Source organism: Myotis myotis, unplaced genomic scaffold (genome assembly GCF_014108235.1).
Source record: "Myotis myotis isolate mMyoMyo1 unplaced genomic scaffold, mMyoMyo1.p scaffold_m19_p_1, whole genome shotgun sequence".
Lineage (NCBI taxonomy): Eukaryota > Metazoa > Chordata > Mammalia > Chiroptera > Vespertilionidae > Myotis > Myotis myotis.
The window spans coordinates 43,266,874-43,287,932 of NW_023416313.1; the positions used below are offsets into that span (position 1 = coordinate 43,266,874).

Below are 21,059 nucleotides of genomic sequence, written 5' to 3' on the forward strand. Positions count from 1 at the left end.
TATTTAGTATTCTTGATTTTAAGCTATGGTGTGTTTCACAACTGGTTAACACAATCCCTAAAGTTTTCATATACAGCTCATACAAATGGTGCAGGCCAACTTTATTCAGCACACCACTGCTGCATTTTTTAAATATTAAATTTGAAAAGATTTCACAAGTCTGGATATTTGAAAGGACTGATAAAATTCCATAGGAAATACTAGTACTTACATAGAGCTTTATTTAAAGGCAAAGAATGCAGTATATCAAGAGAGAGTACAGGCAAGCATTGGGAGGCCAAGACGTATACAGGTTCAAGTTTCCCATAGTCCTTAATCAGACACATACACATTTTGTCTCCAGATTGAACCACCAAAATCTGTTAACTCCAAAAGAAATCAAGGCAGACATTTCCAGCAGGATCTTCGATCAGTAAACAAGCTGGCCCAGGGGCTGCCATGAAAGGTTCAGAATTTAAACCTCACATTAATCCTAATGGTCTCATTTTGGCCAAGAGTCAAAGTCCAATAATTTCCAGATGTAAGGATAGAGCTTTCCCAGTCCAGTTGTAAACCCTATACAAATTCTAATAATGAAAATCCTATCTAATAAAGAGGGAATATGTAAATTGACTGTCACCCTGTCACAAAGATGGCGGCACCCATAACCACAGCCGGACCAGCCCTCAGCCCCTCAGCCGCCCAGGGCCACCCGAGGCTCAAGTAACCAGGGCCAGCCAAGGTTTGTGCTGCCAGCAGTGGCAGCAGCAGAGGTGTGATGGGTGCGTTGCCTTCCCCTGTTCACTGGGTCACCTCCCTCCCCTGAGGGTTCCTGGACTGTGAAAGGGGGCAGGCTGGGCTGAGCAACCCCCTCCCTCCAGTGCATGAATTTTCATGCACCGGGCCTCTAGTAAGAAAGAATAATATCTCAAATATTGATACCCAGAATGACTCCAGGACTAATGTTCTAAGATGTGGAAGACTGATGAAAAAAGAAGAATTCTGTTTTGGCATACTAACGTAAACTGCCTATTAGACCTCCAAGTAGAAATTTTAACTATATGCTAATAGGTTCCAGGAGAAGCCAGAACTAGAGTTAAAACATTTGGGAGTTGTCAGCAAATAGTTGGTATTGAAAGTATTGGGCTGGATAAGAGCATCTAGGGTAGGAGTGCAAGTAGAGAAGAAGAAATCTGAAGACTGAGCCCTGGGACAATCCAACATTTATAGTTTGGGAAGATGTAGAAGATCCAGCAAAAGAGATTGAGATGAAATAGCTGATAACAGAAAAATCATTTCTGCCCATACATCCACCTCTCCTATTTCCGTCTCAAGGACTTTATACTAGTTTCCTTTGAATTTCTCTTTGCTCAGATGTTTTGTATGTTTTGCCTATTCATCATTTAGTTCCAGCTCAAATGCTCCTCTCTTAGAGAGAGGAGTAATTTAGATAGCACAACCCCAAGTATTCTAAATCTGCCCCACAATTTTCTATCATATTATTTTTTATTTCCTTCATAATGTTTATCACAATCCAAAATTATTTTATATATATTTACTATCTTTATCCACTAAATGCAGCCTCCTTGAGAGAAGATACTGTGTCTATATTTGACAGTTCCTGGAACACACTAGGTGCTCGATAAATATGTGTGCCCCACCTGAGAAAGGAATCAAGAGAGAAAAAACACTTCTTGTCACACCTGTTGTGGATTGGTTTGACATTATGTATGTCATTTGGTCATACCTTATAATAAAAAAGTAATATTACAAACAATTGGGGGAAGAACGAGTTTTACTTTATTTTAGCTACTTTTTTAAAATATATTTTTATTGATTTTAGAGAGGAAGGGAAAGGGAGAGAAAGACAGAAACATCAATGATGAGAGAGAATCATTGATCATTGATCGGCTGCCTTCTGCATGCCCCACACTGGGGATCAAGCCCACAATCTAGGCATGTACCATGACTGGGAATCGAACTGTGACCTCCTGGTTCATAGCTCAATGCTCAACCACTGAGCCATGCCAGTTGGGCTACTTTAGTTACTTTTAAAATCTTGGGCTACTTCTTTTTATATTAGGAAATTATTTCCAGAGATTGGAGCTACTGAATTGATTCCACATAGTTCCCTGCCCTTGAAAACCTCACATTATTTTTGCTGCAAGTGAAGGCAAACAAATGTCAAAAGAAGGACAAGCAGAAAATGTTATTTAAATAATTGCAACTTACAATTTTTTAAAAATTCCTAATTAATTTTGGTTCTAAACTCTATGAAGGAAATTTCATGTGAGTGTTGTAACTTATCAGCGAGGCTGAAGATTGACTTTAAGTAAATAATTTTTCCTCTTTAGTCTTTAGTTTCTCAATCTATACATTGAGAGACTTGCTCTAGTTGAACCTCTGAGACCCTTCTCCACACAAAGATTGCATGATTTTATGAGGCACACAAATTATCTCACATATAAACAAAAAATGAATGTACATTATGTCTTATATATTCCACTTTAACAAAATGTAATTATAATTTATAGAATGAAAAATAATTTATTTGGTAGATATAGCATTTGTGTTCTCATACTAAAAGTTGTGTTGTTGTTGTTTTAATTCTGAAAAATAAGTTAAGGTCAGTTCTGAATATAATGGTAGGATAGAACAGAACAAGGCAATTAAAAATATTCTGAACATCTATTTTTTCTTAGTGTTTTCTCTGTTAGTTAATAGAGGAAATAAATGGATAGTGTTTAGGTATAATAAAATATTGATAAAGACCTCTATGTATTTATATATAAGAAAATTACTGGTATACCAACAGTCAAAAGAAAAAGATTTTGAAGCAACAGATAAGAAACCCAGCAGTGGTCTTTATGTTCCATTCCAAAGTTACTTTTCTTTCAGAGCCCAGTCTTGGAGGTAATCCAATCACGATAAGCAGTCACTCGAGTATAGACACCTGGCTTGTTCTTTTTAGCACATCCATCACCCCAGCTTACTATTCCAACAAGGTGCCAGATATTTCTAGAGTCAGGGTAAACTAGTGGTCCACCAGAATCATTCTAGAAAAAAAGGGGGGAGAGGGGAGAATATTTCTTATCCTGTACAAGAATTTCCTTTTACCTCTTTTCTGGAGTTATCAATAGTCCCCTAGCATTAAAAACAATCCTCCCTTTTTAGGCTTAGAAACTCTGGAACTCTTGGGCTTTTCAATAGTGTGGTGATTGGGAGGGGGTGGGAGTGGAGAAGGGCATACAAGAGATAAATAGTGATGGAAAATAAAATAAAAATAAACAAAACCCAGGGAAACTCCAAACCAGAATCTATTGTCTACAGCTGCCAAATGCTGGATTGGACAGACTAGAAATTGTCTTTATAATGAGTCCAGCCTTGACTCTAGAGAAAGCGACACAGCTGCTCCCTGAAGCCTGTGAGGAATAGGTGCTGTGTGCACATGCTAGATCTCCTGCTGCATCTCTGGATAAGGAAGAAGCAGCATTGTAGATCTGCAGATTGCCCTGGAAATAGGGCCAAATCTATTTTATTGCCTTGTAGGTATTACCACCTGTGTGGATTCTTAGGCTGAAAACTCCATGAGGGCAGGGATTGTGTTCACCACTGCATCCCCAACATCTAGGCTGGTGGCTGGTATATAAATGGGGGCAATCAATACTCATTTTATGGATTGAAATAAGAAGGTACATTGTAGAAATCATTAACCCAGAAAAACATTTTGTGATAATAAAAACTGCCACTTAATTAGTACTTTGGGAGAAAATGATTTGATGACGTATCTGGACGTACCTGACAGGCATCAGTTTTTCCTGACATAAATCCAGCACATAGCATGTTATCGGTCACTAAGCCAGATAATACATGTGGAGCATTGCAAACTTTGTTATCGATAATCTTCACCAAGGCCTCTTGAAGGATATTTGGAAGGGGACCTAAAGGCAACAAATTCTATATATTAAGGGCATCTTAATTTTGCTTGTTGAGATAAAGAATATCTATAAAATAAAACAGAGTCTTTTGGTGACCAGGAGCCAGGCCAGTCCCAGGCTAGATTGGTCTCTCTCCGATGTTTATTATAGCTGTCTGCCTCACACAATTCCAATTTTCCCAATTCTCATTCCCAGAGATATTTTAGAAATTGAAGATAATGACAAATGCTGGTTCCAGCACTTGGTTTTCTTTTCAGTATATACACTAATAGGTTAATTTCATGAGAGAGTGATTGGATGGTCATTTAAATAATTATTCCCACGAAGCTATTATGTTTTTACAGAAAAACTTACCATTCATATAAAGTGTTCCCCATCCTGTAACTACAACACTGTCATTGTCTGCGAGCTTCATTTTGGCTTCAGGAAGACAAATTTTACGGACATACTTTGAGAAAGAGACTTCTTTAGCAAGCTCCACCAGGGCAATGTCATTGTGGACCCCAGGCCCGCTAAAGTTTTCATGAGAAATAATGCTTTGGACTTTCTCTGTCAGATATGGTTTATTTAATAAAGTTCCAAAGTTGACGGTCCAATCTTTTGAATTGTTTTTCCTGGAAGACACAATTCAACGAAAATACATTCAACCTCTGTGCCACAACACTGTTCCTAGTGGTCAGTGTAAGGCGTGAGATTCCCATACAGCAAAAATTCCCATATAATAAAAATCACTTAAATTTTTATTTTTTTAAATGTCTTTGATTTGCAGATGTTATAAATGCTGTAGTCACATGAAAATACTGCTAAGGACTATTAGAGCTGCCAGCCTTCTGCAAATCATCCTAATTACAGTCACTGATGTCTCCTCCTTGTACTTCAGCCCATCCACGTTCTGAACATTTCACTTAGGTGAGAATCATCCTAGCAGCCTCAGTGCATGGGGTCCAGAATCACTCACTGCCAAACAGCCTGATTTCTACAGCCATTGGAGGCTCTGGCATCTGCATACATAAGAAAAATGCCACTTTTTCTCACCCAATCATCCTATTATGTTTACCAAGTCAATGCATTTTTGCTTCTAATTTAGATTTTATGATCCATTTCTCAAGTTCTCACTGAAACTCTTCCTCAATTTAGGACCTAATATCTTGTTTAACTAACTTCAGTTTCCCTTGAAAGATTAGATACTTAGTGTATTTTTGTTGTTGTTGTAAGGTTTCAAGACCTTCATGTAACAGTGACACTCTTCAGTCCTTCTACTACTCTGAAAACTGGGACTCCACATGCTTCACAGCTATGTTTGAAACTTCATTTCCTTAGACTCAGCCCAGGCTCCACCTCCAGAGGTTTATATTAAAAGGTTTAGTGTGATGCTTAAGGAGCTACACTTTTGAAAAGTCTCCATGGTCCATAGTCCATGGAGTATTTTTTGAAAATCATATCAGAAGGACAAATCCTATGAACATGCTTTGTAAGAGAGTTCAATAAGTAAGCATCTTGTCATTTAGAGATGTCCCCAATCAATACAAATTTTCTAAGCATATTTTCTAATGCTTTATTTCACAAACTCCTCTCTACTTCAAGTTACTCTTTGTTTGCTATCCACAGAATATGACTTGTGTTATTCCATCTCAACACATTTGAAGAAGACTGTTTTCTCAGCCAAATACACATATTATTCTTTTCCATACACCCACCTTTGTTAATCAGTTTTTTATATCTGTAGGAGCCAGACCAAAATTTATATATTCACTAGAGGCTTGGTGCACAGATTCGTGCACCAGTGGGGTCCCTCAGCCTGGCCTGCACTCTCTCGCAATTTGGGACCCCTCAGGGGATGTTGAACTGCTGATTTCAGCCTGATCCCTGCAGGCCAAGTGGGGATCAGGCAGAAACCAGCAGTTCGATATTCCCCAAGGAATGTAGTAGTGCGTGAAGTGGTAGGTATCTGGGGAGGAGCCCGAGCCCAGGCCGGGGCACCGCACTGCTCCCGCTTATCCCAGCCTCGCTGTACCTGCTGCTGCTGCAGCTCAGTAAGCTCGCTGAGCGGTGCTCCTGCTGTGGGAGCGCACTGACCACCAGTGGGCAGCTCCTGTGTTGAGCGTCTGCTCCCTGGTGGTCAGTGTGCATCATAGCAACCAGTGAGCCATTTAACCAGTCAACCGGTTGAAAAGTTGACCAGTTGCTTAGGACTTTATATATATCCTAGAGGACTGGTGCATGAAATTCATGCACGGGTGGGGTCCTTAGGCCTGGCTGGTGATCAGGGCCAATCAGGTTCTCTGCCTCCCCTCCTCCTTCCCTTACTGTCCATGTCCACTTCCACCCACCTCCAGTTCCCTGTCCCAGCCCAGAGCCTAGCCCTGATTGGCCTGCTGCCCGGGGGAGGGACCAGGAGGTTGGCCAGCAGACCCATCAGCGATCGAGCCTGCGGGCTGGGGGCAGCTCCTGCGTTGAGCATCTGCCCCCCTTGGTGGTCAGTGGACACCATAGCGACCAGTCGTTCTGGTCGTTCTGTCATAATGGTCGCTTAGGCTTTTATATATATATTAGAGGCCCGGTGCACAAAAATTTGTGCACTCGGGGGGGGGGGGGTGTCCCTCAGCCCAACCTGTGCCCTCTCGCAGTCTGGGACCCCTCGGGAGATAACAACCTGCTGGCTTAGGCCTGCTCCCGGGTGGCAGAGGGCAGGCCCAATCCCTAGGTGCAGCCCCTGGTCGGGCTCAGAGCAGGGCCGATTGGGGAGTTGGGGCGCCGCACCCTGTCATGCACAGAGCAGGGTGGATTGGGAGGTTGTGATGCCACCCTCAGTCATGCTCAGGGTAGGGCTGATTGGGGGGTTGGGGCACACCCCCCCTGTCAACTCAAGGCAGGGTCGATGGGGAGGTTGTGGCGCCACCCCCTGACACGCACAGAGCAGGGCCGATCAGGGGGTTGGGGCACCGCCCTCTATCACCCACAGAGCAGGGCCCATCCAGGGGTTGGGGAGCTCCCCCCTGTCACGCACAGAGCAGGGCTGATCATGGGGTTGAGGAGCTCCCCCTTGTCACACACAGAGCAGGGCCCGTCGGGCTGGGGTTGGGGCGTCGCCACTCTCACACTCAGGGCAGGTCCCATGGGGAGGTTATGGCTCTACCCCATCACACACAGAGCAGGGCCCATGGGGGGGAAGGGGGTTGGGGCGCTGCACCCTGTCACACACAGAGCAGGGCCGATCAGTGGGTTGGGGCGCCGCACCCTGTCACACACAGAGCCACAGGGCAATCAGGGGTTTGGGGAGCTCCTCCCTATCAGGCACAGAGCAGGGCTGATCAGGGGGTTTGGGCGCTGCCCCCTGTCATGCTGATCCTGGTGCCTGGTGCCGGGAGGCCTCTCGACTCCGCTGATCCCAGTGCTGGGAGGCCTCGAGGCTCCGCTGATCCCGGTGCTGGGAGGCATATTACCCTTTTACTGTATAGGATAGAGGCCTGGTGCATGGGTAGCGGCTGGCTGGTTTGCCCTGAAGGGTGTCCTGGATCAGGGTGAGGGTCCTGCTTGGGGGCCTGGCCAGCCTGGATGAGTGGGTGATGGCTGTTTGCAGCTGGTCACACACCCTTCAGGGTGGGGGTCCCCACTGGAGTGCCTGGCCAGCCTGGATGAGGGGGTGATGGCTGTTTGCAGCTGGTCACACACCCTTCAGGGTGGGGGTCCCCACTGGGGTGCCTGGCCAGTCAGGGTGAGGAACTGAGGGCTGTTTTCAGGCTGGCGGGTGACTGAAGTTCCCACCCTGTCCTTTTTTTTCTTTTTTTTTTAACATATTGTTTGCGGGTAGTTTTTATCACGCGCTAACAGGTGGCGCGGGCCATTTTTGCTAATTTTTTGTGCAAATGGCAACGTTCAGTAAAATTACGATAACTTTAGTTTACGTATTTATACGTTACCCGCATTCTACCGCTAGTCGATAAAAAACGTATTAATATGTGTCCCGCGCTCTACTACACTGGTAGAACGTATAAATACGTAAAACGTGTAAGCACGTTTCCCGCATACAATGTGTTAATTCTGAGCCAACTTTAGCTCTGGCTCCAGCTCTGAGGCCTCTGCTGCTGAAAGCAGGTATCTGGTTTGTTTGTGTTCTATAATTGAAACTCTGTATCAAGTCCAGCTCTGAGATCCCGGCTCGCTGAAAGCAGGTTTCTGGGGTTTTGTTTAACTTCTATATTTGTAAGAATGTTTCAAACTGCAAGCTCAGAGGCCGGCAAGGCAGATGGGGAACGTTAGAGTCCACCGTCACTGAAGCAAGCAAGCCTCATGTTAGTTTCAAGCTGCCTGGCTGCTGGTGGCCATCTTGGCTGGCAGTTAATTTGCATATCACCCTGATTAGCCAATGGGAAGGGTAGCGGTCATATGCTAATTACCATGTTTCTCTTTTATTAGATAGGATAGATAGATATAGATAGATAGATATCTCAGTTGGATATGCTGTCTTTATTCATCGAACTTCCATAGCTCTTACTCATATTATAGACAAGACATTTACTATGCTCCTATGGTCTTATACCCTGAACATATCATATTTAAAATTCTTTAACTAGATTGTTAACCTCTGAAGAGCAAAAATAAGGGGAAAAGTAAGCACCTAGTAACTGGAGTCAGACATACCTGAATTCACATTCAATTCCTGATATTTAAAAGCTATATGATCTTGGCCAATTATGTCACTATTTCTGAACCCCAGTTTCTTCATCTTTAAATAAGTTTAATTATACCTTTTGTGCAGAATTATTGTTATGATGAAGTAAAATAATGTAAGTAAAGTACTTACTGTCAGGCCAAAGTGGCTCTTTGGGAAATGAGAATTGTTTCCATTCACTTTTTCTTTCTTTATCAAATTTAAATAACCCTACTTCCCTTTAATTTTGCAGGTACTTGTAAATGTATATGGCCTTGATGAATGTTCACACATTTAGTTTAACCCCCACAAACTACCAAAAACATGCCAGCACCCAGAATCCTATGTAGAGTCAGACTTTCTACTTACTTAGTAAAGCAGTGAGCTGCAGATAGTAGCCACCTGCTGCTGATCAGAGATGCTCCGCAGTTGTGCTGGCCCTTCCACTGCATGCTTGCCTGCCAAGGCCATGCCCCTGTCTGGGCATTTCCCCCATTCACAATTCGGTTGCCTGCTCTGATATTATTGACCAATTGTCTCCCACAACCTGAAGAAAGGATTTATTTATACAAAAGCATGTATCTTTGATAATGCTTTATAAGATATGTATCTTAAAACATGACTTAAAATCCTTTAGCGATTGTCCAGCAACTCCTAATGCTGTTTCATTCCTGGAATGGGCTGTTAGCACAGTACCCACTCTATCTTGGTTTGGGTGACTTTTACATATTCTCTTTTCCAGCCTCAAGCATCCTTCAACCAGTGACTTTTATTGCATCTATTTGTTATCATTCTCATTTCTCCAAGAAACTTTCCAACTTTTTGAAAGTAGAGATTTTGTTTCATTAATGTCTGCATCTTACATTGCATATGCAGTGCTACCTATAAGTCCCCATATGGACAACAGATACTCCAAAAATATTCATTGAATACATGAATGCAGGGTTAATTCTTGGGGGCAACATGATACTCTAAAGATAATTTATTTAAAAGGTACAGAACTGTTTTTCATCAATAATAAATATATTTGATACAGCCTACGTGTTTATTTTCTTATTATCCTAAGTTGTCCTTTTTTCCTTCAATCTTTCTTATTTTAACTTACTCAAAATGATATTCTTAACTCATAATTCAACTCTTTGGAATCAGTTTTTATTTCATCCTCTTGGGCAAATGTTTACAAAGTTAAAATTCATATGCCAGTGTTGTTCAAAAAGAAATTCCAGATGTATATCTAATATATCCAATAATTTCAAAAGACTACTATGTATTTCCATGTGATGTACCTCAAGATCCTTTTTAGGGAAAAAAAAAATGGAGAAATGTTTGTGAATGTGTTAAATTTACAATAAAGTTTCTAAACTTACATTTGTTGGTAAGCATTTCAGCATCAGTCTTGCTGATTTCTGAAATTTAAAAGACATAAAATTGATAAAATATCACTGAGCAATTATCTTAGATCTAAGGACATAAAGTCTAAGTTTTCTACCCCAATTATGACCAACATTTAAATACTCAGAATGTTTCATGTATTATCAGCCCCTCTCACTCTTACTTGTTATATTTTGACCATCTCTTCACATCTCTACCAGGCATAGGAAAAGGGAAAATGAAATAAAAAACAAATCTCTCAATTTTATAACAGTTGTAAAATATTTAGTGCAGTAAAAAGCAGACATTCTTACTAAAAAAGGGACTGGGCATTATCTTTAAATTTCTTTCTTTATGATCATTCTTATTACTCTGAAATACTCAGAATTATCTATATTATAAAGAAAAAGGTCCAATTAAAATTATATTTTACTAGAGGGAGAAACCAAGATGGCGGCATAGGTAAACACCTGAAATTGCTGCCTCGCACAACCACTTCAAAAATACAACTAAAAGACAAAACGGACATCATCCAGAACCACAGGAAGGCTGGCTGAGTGGAAATTCTACAACTAGAAGGAAAGAGAAAAGCACACTGAGACTCAGGAGGTGCAGAAGTAAAGTGCAGAGGTACAGAGGTGCACATGGAAAGGGCTGGCAACCGAGGACGCCGGTGTCTTTTTCAATAGGGAGGGAGTCACAAGCTTCTGACGGCCCTGAACCCCAGTTCTGGGCCAGTCTCTGGGGACCCAGACTCATATGGGGAGAAACTGGACTGTCTGGCAGCAGGCAGAACTTGAGGGCAGCTTTCTCTCAGAGGTGCTTGCAGCAATTACTGGGACACTGAGACACGGGGGCCTCTTAGGGCAGGACTGAGGATCAGCCATAGCTGTTTGCTCTACCCTGTTGATTCCCTGAAACCCCGCCCCACCCAAGCTGCTAGCAGAGGCGTTTGCATATGAATGCCCTGGCCCTTTGAGATCTAAAATTACCTAACAAACTGTAGCTGGGTCAGAGAAACCCAGAACTTCCAAAAGAAGGCCCAAGGCCCCACAGCAGCTTGCATTGCTTCACAGCTGGGCCTCATCTGGGCACCTCCAAACCCCAAACAAGGAAGAGGAATCTGCAGATCTCTCCATAGCTCCTCCTGGGTAACCTCAGGCAGAGGCTAAATTAGCACCTCCTTAGAGATCCAAGAGCCAGTGTACCCAGTGATCAGAGTGGGACCATCCAGATTACAACTCCTCAGATCCATAAGGGACACACTCAGGGGGCAGACTCAGTGAGCACCAAAGCCCCACTGAAGCAAGTCTTGCCCAGAAGGGTGTCTCCAGCACAGAAGTTCTCCCACTGCAGACACAGCTGATTCTCACAGACAATTGGCTTGGTGGTCAATTCCTCCCAGTGATACCTACAACAATCAAGGATTAACTACAACAAGACTGTGCACACAGCCCACAAAGGGGTATACCTAGAGCTCTCAGCTCAGGTAACTGGGGAGGCTGAGCCACTGGGCCCTATAGGACACTTAGCACAGAAAGCCACTCTATCAACACAGGGAAGCAGCCAAAATGTGGAGACAAAGAAACAGATCTGTAACCACATGCTTATCACCTAACAGGCCCTCCAACAATACAAGTGAGAGTTTCAAAACCTTTGCAGGACCTTGAAGTCTTTACAAACTTCACTTTCTGTACTGGGGCAAATTCCTATCATTTTCTTCCCTTTTTTTCCAGGGAATTATTCCAGATAATTTTTTTTCTTTAATACTATTATTCCCGTTCTTCCTCAAGAAGCAACAAAAACTTCCTATTCCATCTTCCTTCTTACCATTACAGTCTTTATACTGAATGATTAAAAAAATCTTAAATCTGTTTCCTGTAAAGGGATCCTGACAAGAGTACAGGGTAGGGGGGAATAATGCTTCAATTAGGTCCCTTCATTGCCTTTTCACACATTGACAATAAACCCTTCCAAAGTTGCATGCTACAGTTTAACTTCATTTCAATCACTCTTCAGACAAAATTCTCTGGCACTGACCCCTCTACTACCAATTCATTGTATAAGTGCCAGACTTTGGGAAGCATATTTTTTCTAAACAAATTCCATAAGCGCTTGCCTTTTTTTTTTTCCTCGTACCATTTTTCTTTAGTAGTCATAAGCCCAGGTAATGGAAAGCAATGGAAATAAATGAAATACCCGTAAGTTTAATGGAAGCTGGAACTGCATTCCAGGTTGCCATGTTGTCTTTTAACAGCTGAAGTAAGACAGCTTTGATTGCAGGCTTCATGATCCCCCTCTTTGCTGGAGGAAACTTGAATGTCAGCTGCAACTGCACACTTGAACCATTGGGAAAAGGGCTAAAAACAGCAGAAACGTTCTAGTTGTTGCTTCTTGATATTTTAGATGTTTTGTGAACACATTGAACTTCCCACATTTTAATTATCATATTTTCTTTACATATATTAGAGAACAATACATAGAAATTGTCCTAGTTTGTTTAAAGTGCAAGGGTCCCAAAAAATATTCTAATGGGTTCAGAGGTATGGTGCATGGACGAAGATGTGAACCACAAACTAAAAATCAGAATACAGGGTTGGACAAAAGTAGGTTTACAGTTGTTCATATGGAAAATAATATGATAATTAATAAATAATTATACGATAATAAGCCCTGTATTTCACCTACTCACAACTGTGAACCTATTTTTGCCCCACCCTGTACTTTAAACACATCAGAGAAACTGAGTACCAGCCAATAAATAATAAACATGAGATTTTATTATAACACAGTAAAAAACCATGTTCTCATATAGGTGTTTTCTAATAACTTAAATTTAAATTAAGAGATAAGTGAGAGCTTAATATCAAACTAAAGATAGCTTCTAAAATATATTCAAGAGCCAGCACTAAGCTCCTTTTTATAGTTTCTTATACACATCTACCCCATGAGAAATCTGTACCATGAGAAATCTCAGAAAGATAGCTCTAAAGCATGAAGAGAATCTCCATTATTTATACTTTCAGTACATTCTTTTAATTAATCAGAAAAGGAAATTAATTCATTTGGAAGACTTTCAAACCAAAAGCCATGTTAACCACAATTTAAAAAAAAAACACAATACTATATTTTCAAATAATCATGGTCAATGGGAGAGCTTTGAAGGTTTTTGTTTGCCTGTAGGAAAGTTGTTTGGTTGTTTGGCATTTGGTCATCTGGATTTTTTTGTTTGCTTTGTTTTGGAAGTTCAGAAATCTCTGGAATAGATATTGACAATTACCAAAATACAAGTGCTGTCTACATCCCCTATACTCCATGCTACCCTCCTCCCTGCACTACTTCCTCCACCCTCAAAGACATATTTAGACAAATGCTCTCTTAAATGATTCACTTTGCTCCACAGTTATTACTGTAATGGTAATACTAAAGAGACCAAAAGGAGATTATTTTAGGAAAGGCATGCCAGATGGATATGGATAAAAGGAAAGGTGGCTCATATATAGATAGCAAAACAATAAAGTTGGAATCCTTGTTTTCCATAGAGTTATAATTATCTTTTATCATAGAAGTCAGTTAGACCTGATTGCCACAAATAACCTTGTAATTCCTCTTTAGGTATAAGATTACAGATTTGTACAGAACAGTTCCTACTGTGAACAGAAATTTGTTAAATACAATGATACCTTAATTTATGGACAATTCCTCCTCCCTTCCTTCCTTCCTTCCTTCCTTCCTTCTTTCCTTCCTTCCTTTCTTCCTTCCTTCCTTTTTTCTTTCTCCTATTTCTCTCTCTCTTTTTCTCTCTTACATTATTATTATATAAAACCAGAGCTAATGTTACATATCACCTACATCCCTTTCCACAATATCCTGAATAAATTGGCACTTACAGAAGTTTGATGACCTGAGAGTTGACATATTCTTTGTATATGCTAGAATTTTGAAATCCATCAAGCATCTGTCAGGAGAAAAAAATAAAAGAGCCACCATGTCTGTTTTAATCAAATTTATAATGAAATTAATAAAATAAATCACCGACTTACCTTAGTCTCAATATCTTTGCTCAGATCTTTGCTAACTTGTGAGGCTGCATTTTCACAGCTATCATTGTATGTGACTCCAGAAATATGAAAATCCCCTTGGTAATGGTAATTCTTTCCTGTGAAATAGAGAAATACTCAAAGAATTTTAAAGTAGAAATTGACCTCAAGTCCCTCCATATCTTTATGTCAAAAATAATATTCAACCTAATTTTAGAAATAATCATAGGGATGGATAAAAGAAGAGGAGGGAAATTAATATTCACTTATTCTAGAAATAGCAACTACCCAGCATTCATAAAGTGATTCCCCTTCTTTCTTCATAAGATATAGATATCACTGTCCCTCAGAATCCTCCTCAAAGCATTAATATTGGCAGCTAATAGCAATTTACCTGAGAATGCACTAGCGATGCAATGTATTTTTCATGTGTAATCTAAATTCTTAGCTTAGTGATTACCCAGTTAATCTTTCTAAATACCTGTGATACAAGAAACATCTCCCTTCACTTTCTGACTTATCTATACTCACTTTCACCCTTTCTTATGCCCCATTGACTATTGGCCTTCTTTCCAGTCCTTGAAGTCATTCCTTTAGGACTTCATGCTGCCTTTGCACTTCCCTATAACATCTGATGGCTGGTGCCTAGCATATGTCATGGGTCTCACATTCCCCATTTCTTCCTATCCCCAAATGTAAACTGCTTCACCTGGTATAGTAGGCCACCATAATTTAAAACATGACAAGCCTACAGGTAGCTCTTTCAGGTCATATACGTACTTTCAAAAATAGGAACTAATAAGAAATGGTACCGTATTTTGATTAAGGAGAAGCCATTCACGTATTTCGAGAACAGCTGTGCTTTTGAGAAACCTTAAAAAGCACCACATAGTCTCCAAACACTGCTAATAGACTTTGAAAAATGTGCTGACCTGAGCTGTAATAATTCATTGTCCTGGAAGTCAGAAATATTTCAACCTAAAATAAAAATTAGTTTCCTTTTTTATAGCTTCCTCTATTTTTTTCTTATGGCAACCAGTACATATGAAAAGCAAATGCCAGTTTCTGTCTAAGAAGTTATCTAAGGTCATTATGAAAAGAGTAAAGTATGTAAAGTTAGATAAACTAGTTCAACTTGTTAAATAAAAGATGACACAAATTGGCTGTCACCCAGCATATCACTTTAACCCTCTGGAATATTTTTCACTAATAACAAAGACTAGATTACAAAAAATAAACTCCAAAGACCCTTTTTTAACTACCATTTCATAATTTTAATCTGTAACATTTATCACAAAACAGAACAGCAAATAACTAGAATCTTTAACACTGTTGCATTCAGTATGCTGAACTTAAGTATTTGCGGCTGGACAGATTAATCTGTCAATACCAGAACTGAGCCAAGAAGAGTAGGGATCTCTACAGTTTGAGGTATATTCACTGAAAGACATAACAACTCAACTACAGGCCTACTACACAAGTACCTTTATTTACAATGAATATTAGCATCAAATATTGAATATTTCAATCTTGCCATATTCCCATAGTTGATGATATAATGTATACAGTGGACCTAAGAGGCATCTAATTCAAAAGGTTTTTATAAATTTCATGGAAAAGCATTATGTTGAAATAAAATACTAATAAATAATAAATTTTACCAAAAGAAATTTAATATTTATGTTGTTTCTTGACAATTCCTAAGTAAAAGGAGATTTAGTAGTAAGGGTGAAAATTGAAAATAGTTAATACTGACCGACTGCCAGAAAATGAACAAGGAGACCAATAGTTATTCCCACGATTGCCGCCACTCCAAGAAAAACAAGGATTGTCAAATATAGTGGCCAAGATCTTCTCTGGGATGATATGCCTGACCTATGAAAGGAGAAAAATGGCTCAAATCAGATAACAGGCATTCTAAATCTACCTGTCTTTCCTCCAACTCATACAACATGATTTATAATATATGCATTCGGTCTGATTGTATGTTTCTAAACTATAGCCACATCATGAATAAGGATGTATGTAGATTTATAAACAAATACATAATATAACCATTTATAAGTTTTAATTAAATGTGGAAGGAAACATCATGATGTCAACTACAGTTATCCCTGTTATGAGATCATGGATAGATATTTTTCTTTTATGTCTACTTTAACTTTGTTTTCTAATATTTCTACAAATATTTAATATTTGGAAAATTAAGTATTCCCTATGACTATGAGCATCTTTCATTTTGTTCTAATGCCCAAAGGACCAACTGATTTTTAGATAGAGGAGATTTTGGGGGGGGGGGGGGAGTTACACTTTTTTAAAACACTACCTTAAGCCACAACTGTGTAACTCCACCTGTCTTATTTCCTCTCTGCTCTGTTCTCTATTCTTAATCCTTCCTCTTCCTGATATTGATGACTTGCTAATTCATGTTTACAAGAACCATAATCTCTTCAGAGAAACTCCCCACTGCATGTAAGCTTTCATACTGAAATTCTATTGTTTAATCTCATACTTGGAGCAAAATGCTATTCTGGCACAGTCTCTTATACTAAATGAATCACACTTTAAAAGAAATATACAATTAAAGTAATTAATAGCAATAGTTTTAATCCTACTAATATCTGAGAATATGTTCTTTTAATGAGTAGAAGTTCACTGTGATAGTAAGATCTCGAATTTATTTTGGATTAGCTAGTAGACTGGCAGTTTAGTCTTTCTTAGAAACGCATATCAGTTTGAGGAACTCAAACATGTAGCCTAAATGGTGATTCTTAAGTTGCTGAGATGGTTCCTATAAAAATAATCACTACATAGCATCTTACAAAATGTTTTCCTATGAAAGCTCTATTAGATGCTCTGGAATGCCCTTTTAGATATTCTAAAGAAAACAGATTGTTGACTATAGTACCGATATGACTCCCCCCAATTATGGATTTCTTCCTGTCATAACAATTAAGAAGAGTCTTTGATATCTAAAAGATCACAGTAGTTTATGATTTATTCAACCCTTCCTTCAGTAAATGTGATGCCATGAACTTTAAGAATTGATTATTATTTTGAATAATAACAGAAACCATTAAAATGATGTTCTAAATACCAAAAAATGTCCATTCATGGAACAGTTTACTCTTTTGTCTGCCAAATTAATTTTAGCCATAGTTTTTTTTTCTTTTTTAATGTAGGGATTTGTATGACAGTATGAACCCCTCATTCAATAAAGAGAATAGGTTAAAAATTAATCTTCAATGAATTTAACCAACTTCATATACTTAACTGGACTACCATTACCTCAATTTTGGAATGAATCTACTTCAAGTAAAGGCTCATTGCTATTCTGACATAATCAACCATTCACCTTAATCAAATTACAATAATAATATTCATATAAGTAGTAGTAAATACATTATTCAATTTTAAAACATCAATCTCACTATAATTTATCCCACAGTTTATACCAGGTATAGTTTTCTAGATTAGATTTCCTTATAACCATATTCTGATATTGCATTATCAGTTTGACTGCAAAGCATAATGAACTAGTTTTCATTTATTAGACCTTCAGTTATACACCATTTGAATTAGATGCACCTAAGTTGTTATATAGTGAAGAGAGTTAGCACAAGATTCCAGTGCAAAATTTCCCAATTTTTATAAAGATAAACCTTTTATTTATTTATTTATTGTTATAGAGGACTTTAAATCACTAAAGAGAAAGTTTTGAATAAGGAACAGAGAAATTAATGATCAAATGAGTTGAATGGCCTCCTCTTCCAACTTTCTCCTGGAACTCTACAAAAACAGAATACCCTAGAAAGGAATCGCATTTAAATATTCATAAAGTTTTGAGGACCCCCAGAAATTTGCCAGATACTAATTCATGATGTGTATTGTAAAGTACATAATTCTACAAATCTATAAAGGCATTCATAGTTTTAAATTATTTCTATAATTTAAACATTTTTATATTATAAAATTTAAACATTTTTATATTATAAAATTTATTTCAATTCTATTACTAGAGAAAAAAAATGAAAGTGTTCTTATGGGTGGTTATTAAAAAAAAGTAAGCAAAATTTTGCTGCAATCTGATTCTTTTTTCCAACTTTCTGCAACTTTCCTAGAGACTTTACAAGGCCTTTAGACCTCAGAAATAATAGCATGTTCGTTGACAGTGACCAGAAAAAAATCTGAATTATAGAAAGCAACCAATTAGCAAAAAGTTAGAAGCTACCTTGTTGTTACTTGTTAGGTTTCACAGACCTAATTTCCCAAATAAAATCCTATTTACCTGTACATTATATCCTGATTGTTGCGGTGGTGTCAGGGACAATGGTAGTGACGATGATGGCAATGATGATAATGGTAACAAAAATAAATACCTTCTTGTGTAGCTGTAAAGGTGATCGACGTGTCACAGGTTTATGTGCTACATCCAGTGTTGGTTGGTTCATTTTATGGGCTGGGTGAAATGTAAAGAACAAATAAGATGAAACTTGTCTATCAGGGTGAAAGACTGTCATATTTCTATAGTTTCAAGATAGGAGTCATCCAGGGAATGACAAACTTCCTTGACTTGGACATTTAGAAAAAATAATAATAGCCTAGTCTTAGATTAGTCACCTAATAGTTACACCCAAGGAGTAGCTTTGTGGTAAATTGGCATAATCCTAAATCTGTTTGACCAATTCCATTCTAGTGGCTTCTTCCTCAATTCAAACCAACTACAACTTCATAGAAGTTTCTGACAAATGACTTTGCACAAGGCATGAATTTCAGTATAACTAATATTGCCATTATTCTGATGTAAATGAATTTCTATTTTGTTATGGTTTGCATTTGCTTTTCCCTAATTATCATTGAGAATAATGATCATTTCACATACTGTAATATCATGGGAGGGTGCAGGGGGAGAGGAGGCTAGTTTTCTCTTCTGAGATGCCTGTTCATAAATTTAGCTTTTTTTTTTCTATTGGTTGTTGATGTTTTCTTATGGATAAAAGTGAGTTTTCTATAATATACTCAATATTGTGGTTCTGCATGTAAGGTGCTTGGAAGTCCCCTCTCTTCCCTAACAAGTACAAAGTTCAATCAACCACATTCCCACAATAAATATTAAAGTAAAATTTCTTTGGGCTCCTCCATGGGGGAGGAAAAAGGAGCCATTCTGAAATATTACAGAGCACTCTATTCTTTTTAACAAGGCCTGCCCTCAGGAGTAACTAATTATCCAGAGCCTAACCTTCTGGGGTATTATCAGAGCCCTTCTGACCTGGAAAAAGGAAATACCCAATTTCAGACCATTCAGCCATCCTCTTCCACCTGAGAGCAGGGTAAAAACCTGAGAAATACTTGTGAAGCTTACAGTCCAGAGGCAGAGGTTCACTAAAAAACTGGACCTAACCATAGCGCTATAGAACGCTTCCTGGGAAGTGTTGCTAAGTCCTTTTGGTAGCAGTTCCTTTGACCTGCTACATCATGTTCAGTTGTAAAGAAAAATTGCAAGGCATACCAAAGGCCAAAAACACCATTTGAGGAGAGAGAGCAGTCATCAGAACCATACACAGCAGGGATATTGGAATTATCACACCAGGAATTTAAAACAACTATGATTAATATGCTAATGGATAAACTAGACAGCATGCAAGAACATGTAAGAAATATGAACAAAGGATGAAAATCCCCAAAAGAACCAAATAGAAATGCTGGAGATACAAAACTAACAGCCCTGGAGAATGCCTTTGAAGGGACATAAAGATCTTCTGTGTTCCCTAACTGGTTTGGCTCAGTGGATAGAGTGTCGGCTTGTGGACTGAAAGGTCCCAGGTTCGGTTCCAGTCACGGGCATGTACGTTGGTTGCAGGCACATCCCCAGTAGGGAGTGTGCAGGAGGCAGCTGATCAATGTTTCTCTCTCATCGATGTTTCTAACTCTCTATCCCTCTCCCTTCCTCCCTGTAAAAAATTAATAAAATATGTTTAAAAAAAAGATCTTCTGTGTGTAGATACCTAACAACAGTATCCGTCTACCTGACACAAAACTGATAAAATTGCAAGGAAAAATAGATGGATTCGTTATCATAGTTGGAGACTTCAATACCCCTTGTGGGAACCATGCCCGAGTTCCCGGATAGTCAAGGCTAATTAGAGTTTGGAGGCCTCAATGATAGTATTCTGGATGGCCAAGGCCACTCTAAACATGGGAATCTTAATCAGAAATATCCAAGGACTACACAGCTGCAAGGCCACAGCGATCTCACAGTATGCTCTGCCCTCCTATAGCCAAGTGATTGACGTCATTGTTGGCAACTAGCCTCCTTTGTCTAAGTAGATATAATACATGTAATTAACCAACCACTGTGCTGAGAGAGAAGCTCTGAGGTAGTTTGTATGTGAGGCTACAGAGACCAGCTAGTGTGCTGGGCAGGGGAGAGAGAAGAAGCTGCTGAGCCAGATAACTCAGGTGCCACTGCTATGTGAGGTAGTGAGTCTAGGGGGCAGCGTGAGGCTGCTCAGATAATAACTGGGTACAGAGACTGCTACTACTGTGTGGGCAAAACATGTATTTACCAGCCAGTGTGTGGCTGCCTATATGGGGTTGCTGTGAAGAACTGTCCTGTCTAATAGCTGTATGGCCACTGGCTTCTGCAATAAAGACTCATTCTTATACACCCACAACTTCTCATGGCTTCTCCGTCTAAGACCCAGCCTCTAAGAAGGTCCAGTCCCTAGGCAGAGGGGCTCGGCCCAACAGTTAGTGGAATGGGCAGGGTCTGAGAAGGAACCTGCCCAGAATGTTGGTGTAGTCTAACAGAAGTCAGAAGAATATATGGACTCAGAGCAGAGCTCTGGTGAGGCTCTGGCTGTGTTTCTGACACCCCTCTGTCAGAAATGGACAGATCCAGCAGGCAGAAAGTCAGTAACTGCTTTACTTGAATTCAACATCATCAATCAACTGAATATAATTGACATCTATAGACTGCTTCGTTTAACGACAGTAGAATACAGATTTTCTCAATCTCACATGAAATATTCACCAAAATAAACCACATTCTGGGCCATAAAACACACCTCAACAAATTTT

General features: G+C 39.4%; 1 protein-coding gene across 1 annotated transcript; it reads right to left on the minus strand.

The window, feature by feature from the left end:
• Positions 1 to 2,873: 2,873 nt before the first annotated feature.
• Positions 2,874 to 20,091, minus strand: LOC118655166 (transmembrane protease serine 11B-like). The gene is made up of 10 exons (XM_036310742.1): positions 20,006 to 20,091; positions 15,736 to 15,854; positions 13,983 to 14,098; positions 13,830 to 13,897; positions 12,139 to 12,299; positions 9,936 to 9,974; positions 8,938 to 9,115; positions 4,272 to 4,531; positions 3,778 to 3,920; positions 2,874 to 3,035 (listed from the first exon to the last, which is right to left on the minus strand). The coding sequence occupies exons 1-10, from the start codon at positions 20,089 to 20,091 to the stop codon at positions 2,874 to 2,876; spliced, it is 1,332 nt and encodes a 443-aa protein (XP_036166635.1).
• Positions 20,092 to 21,059: the final 968 nt, after the last annotated feature.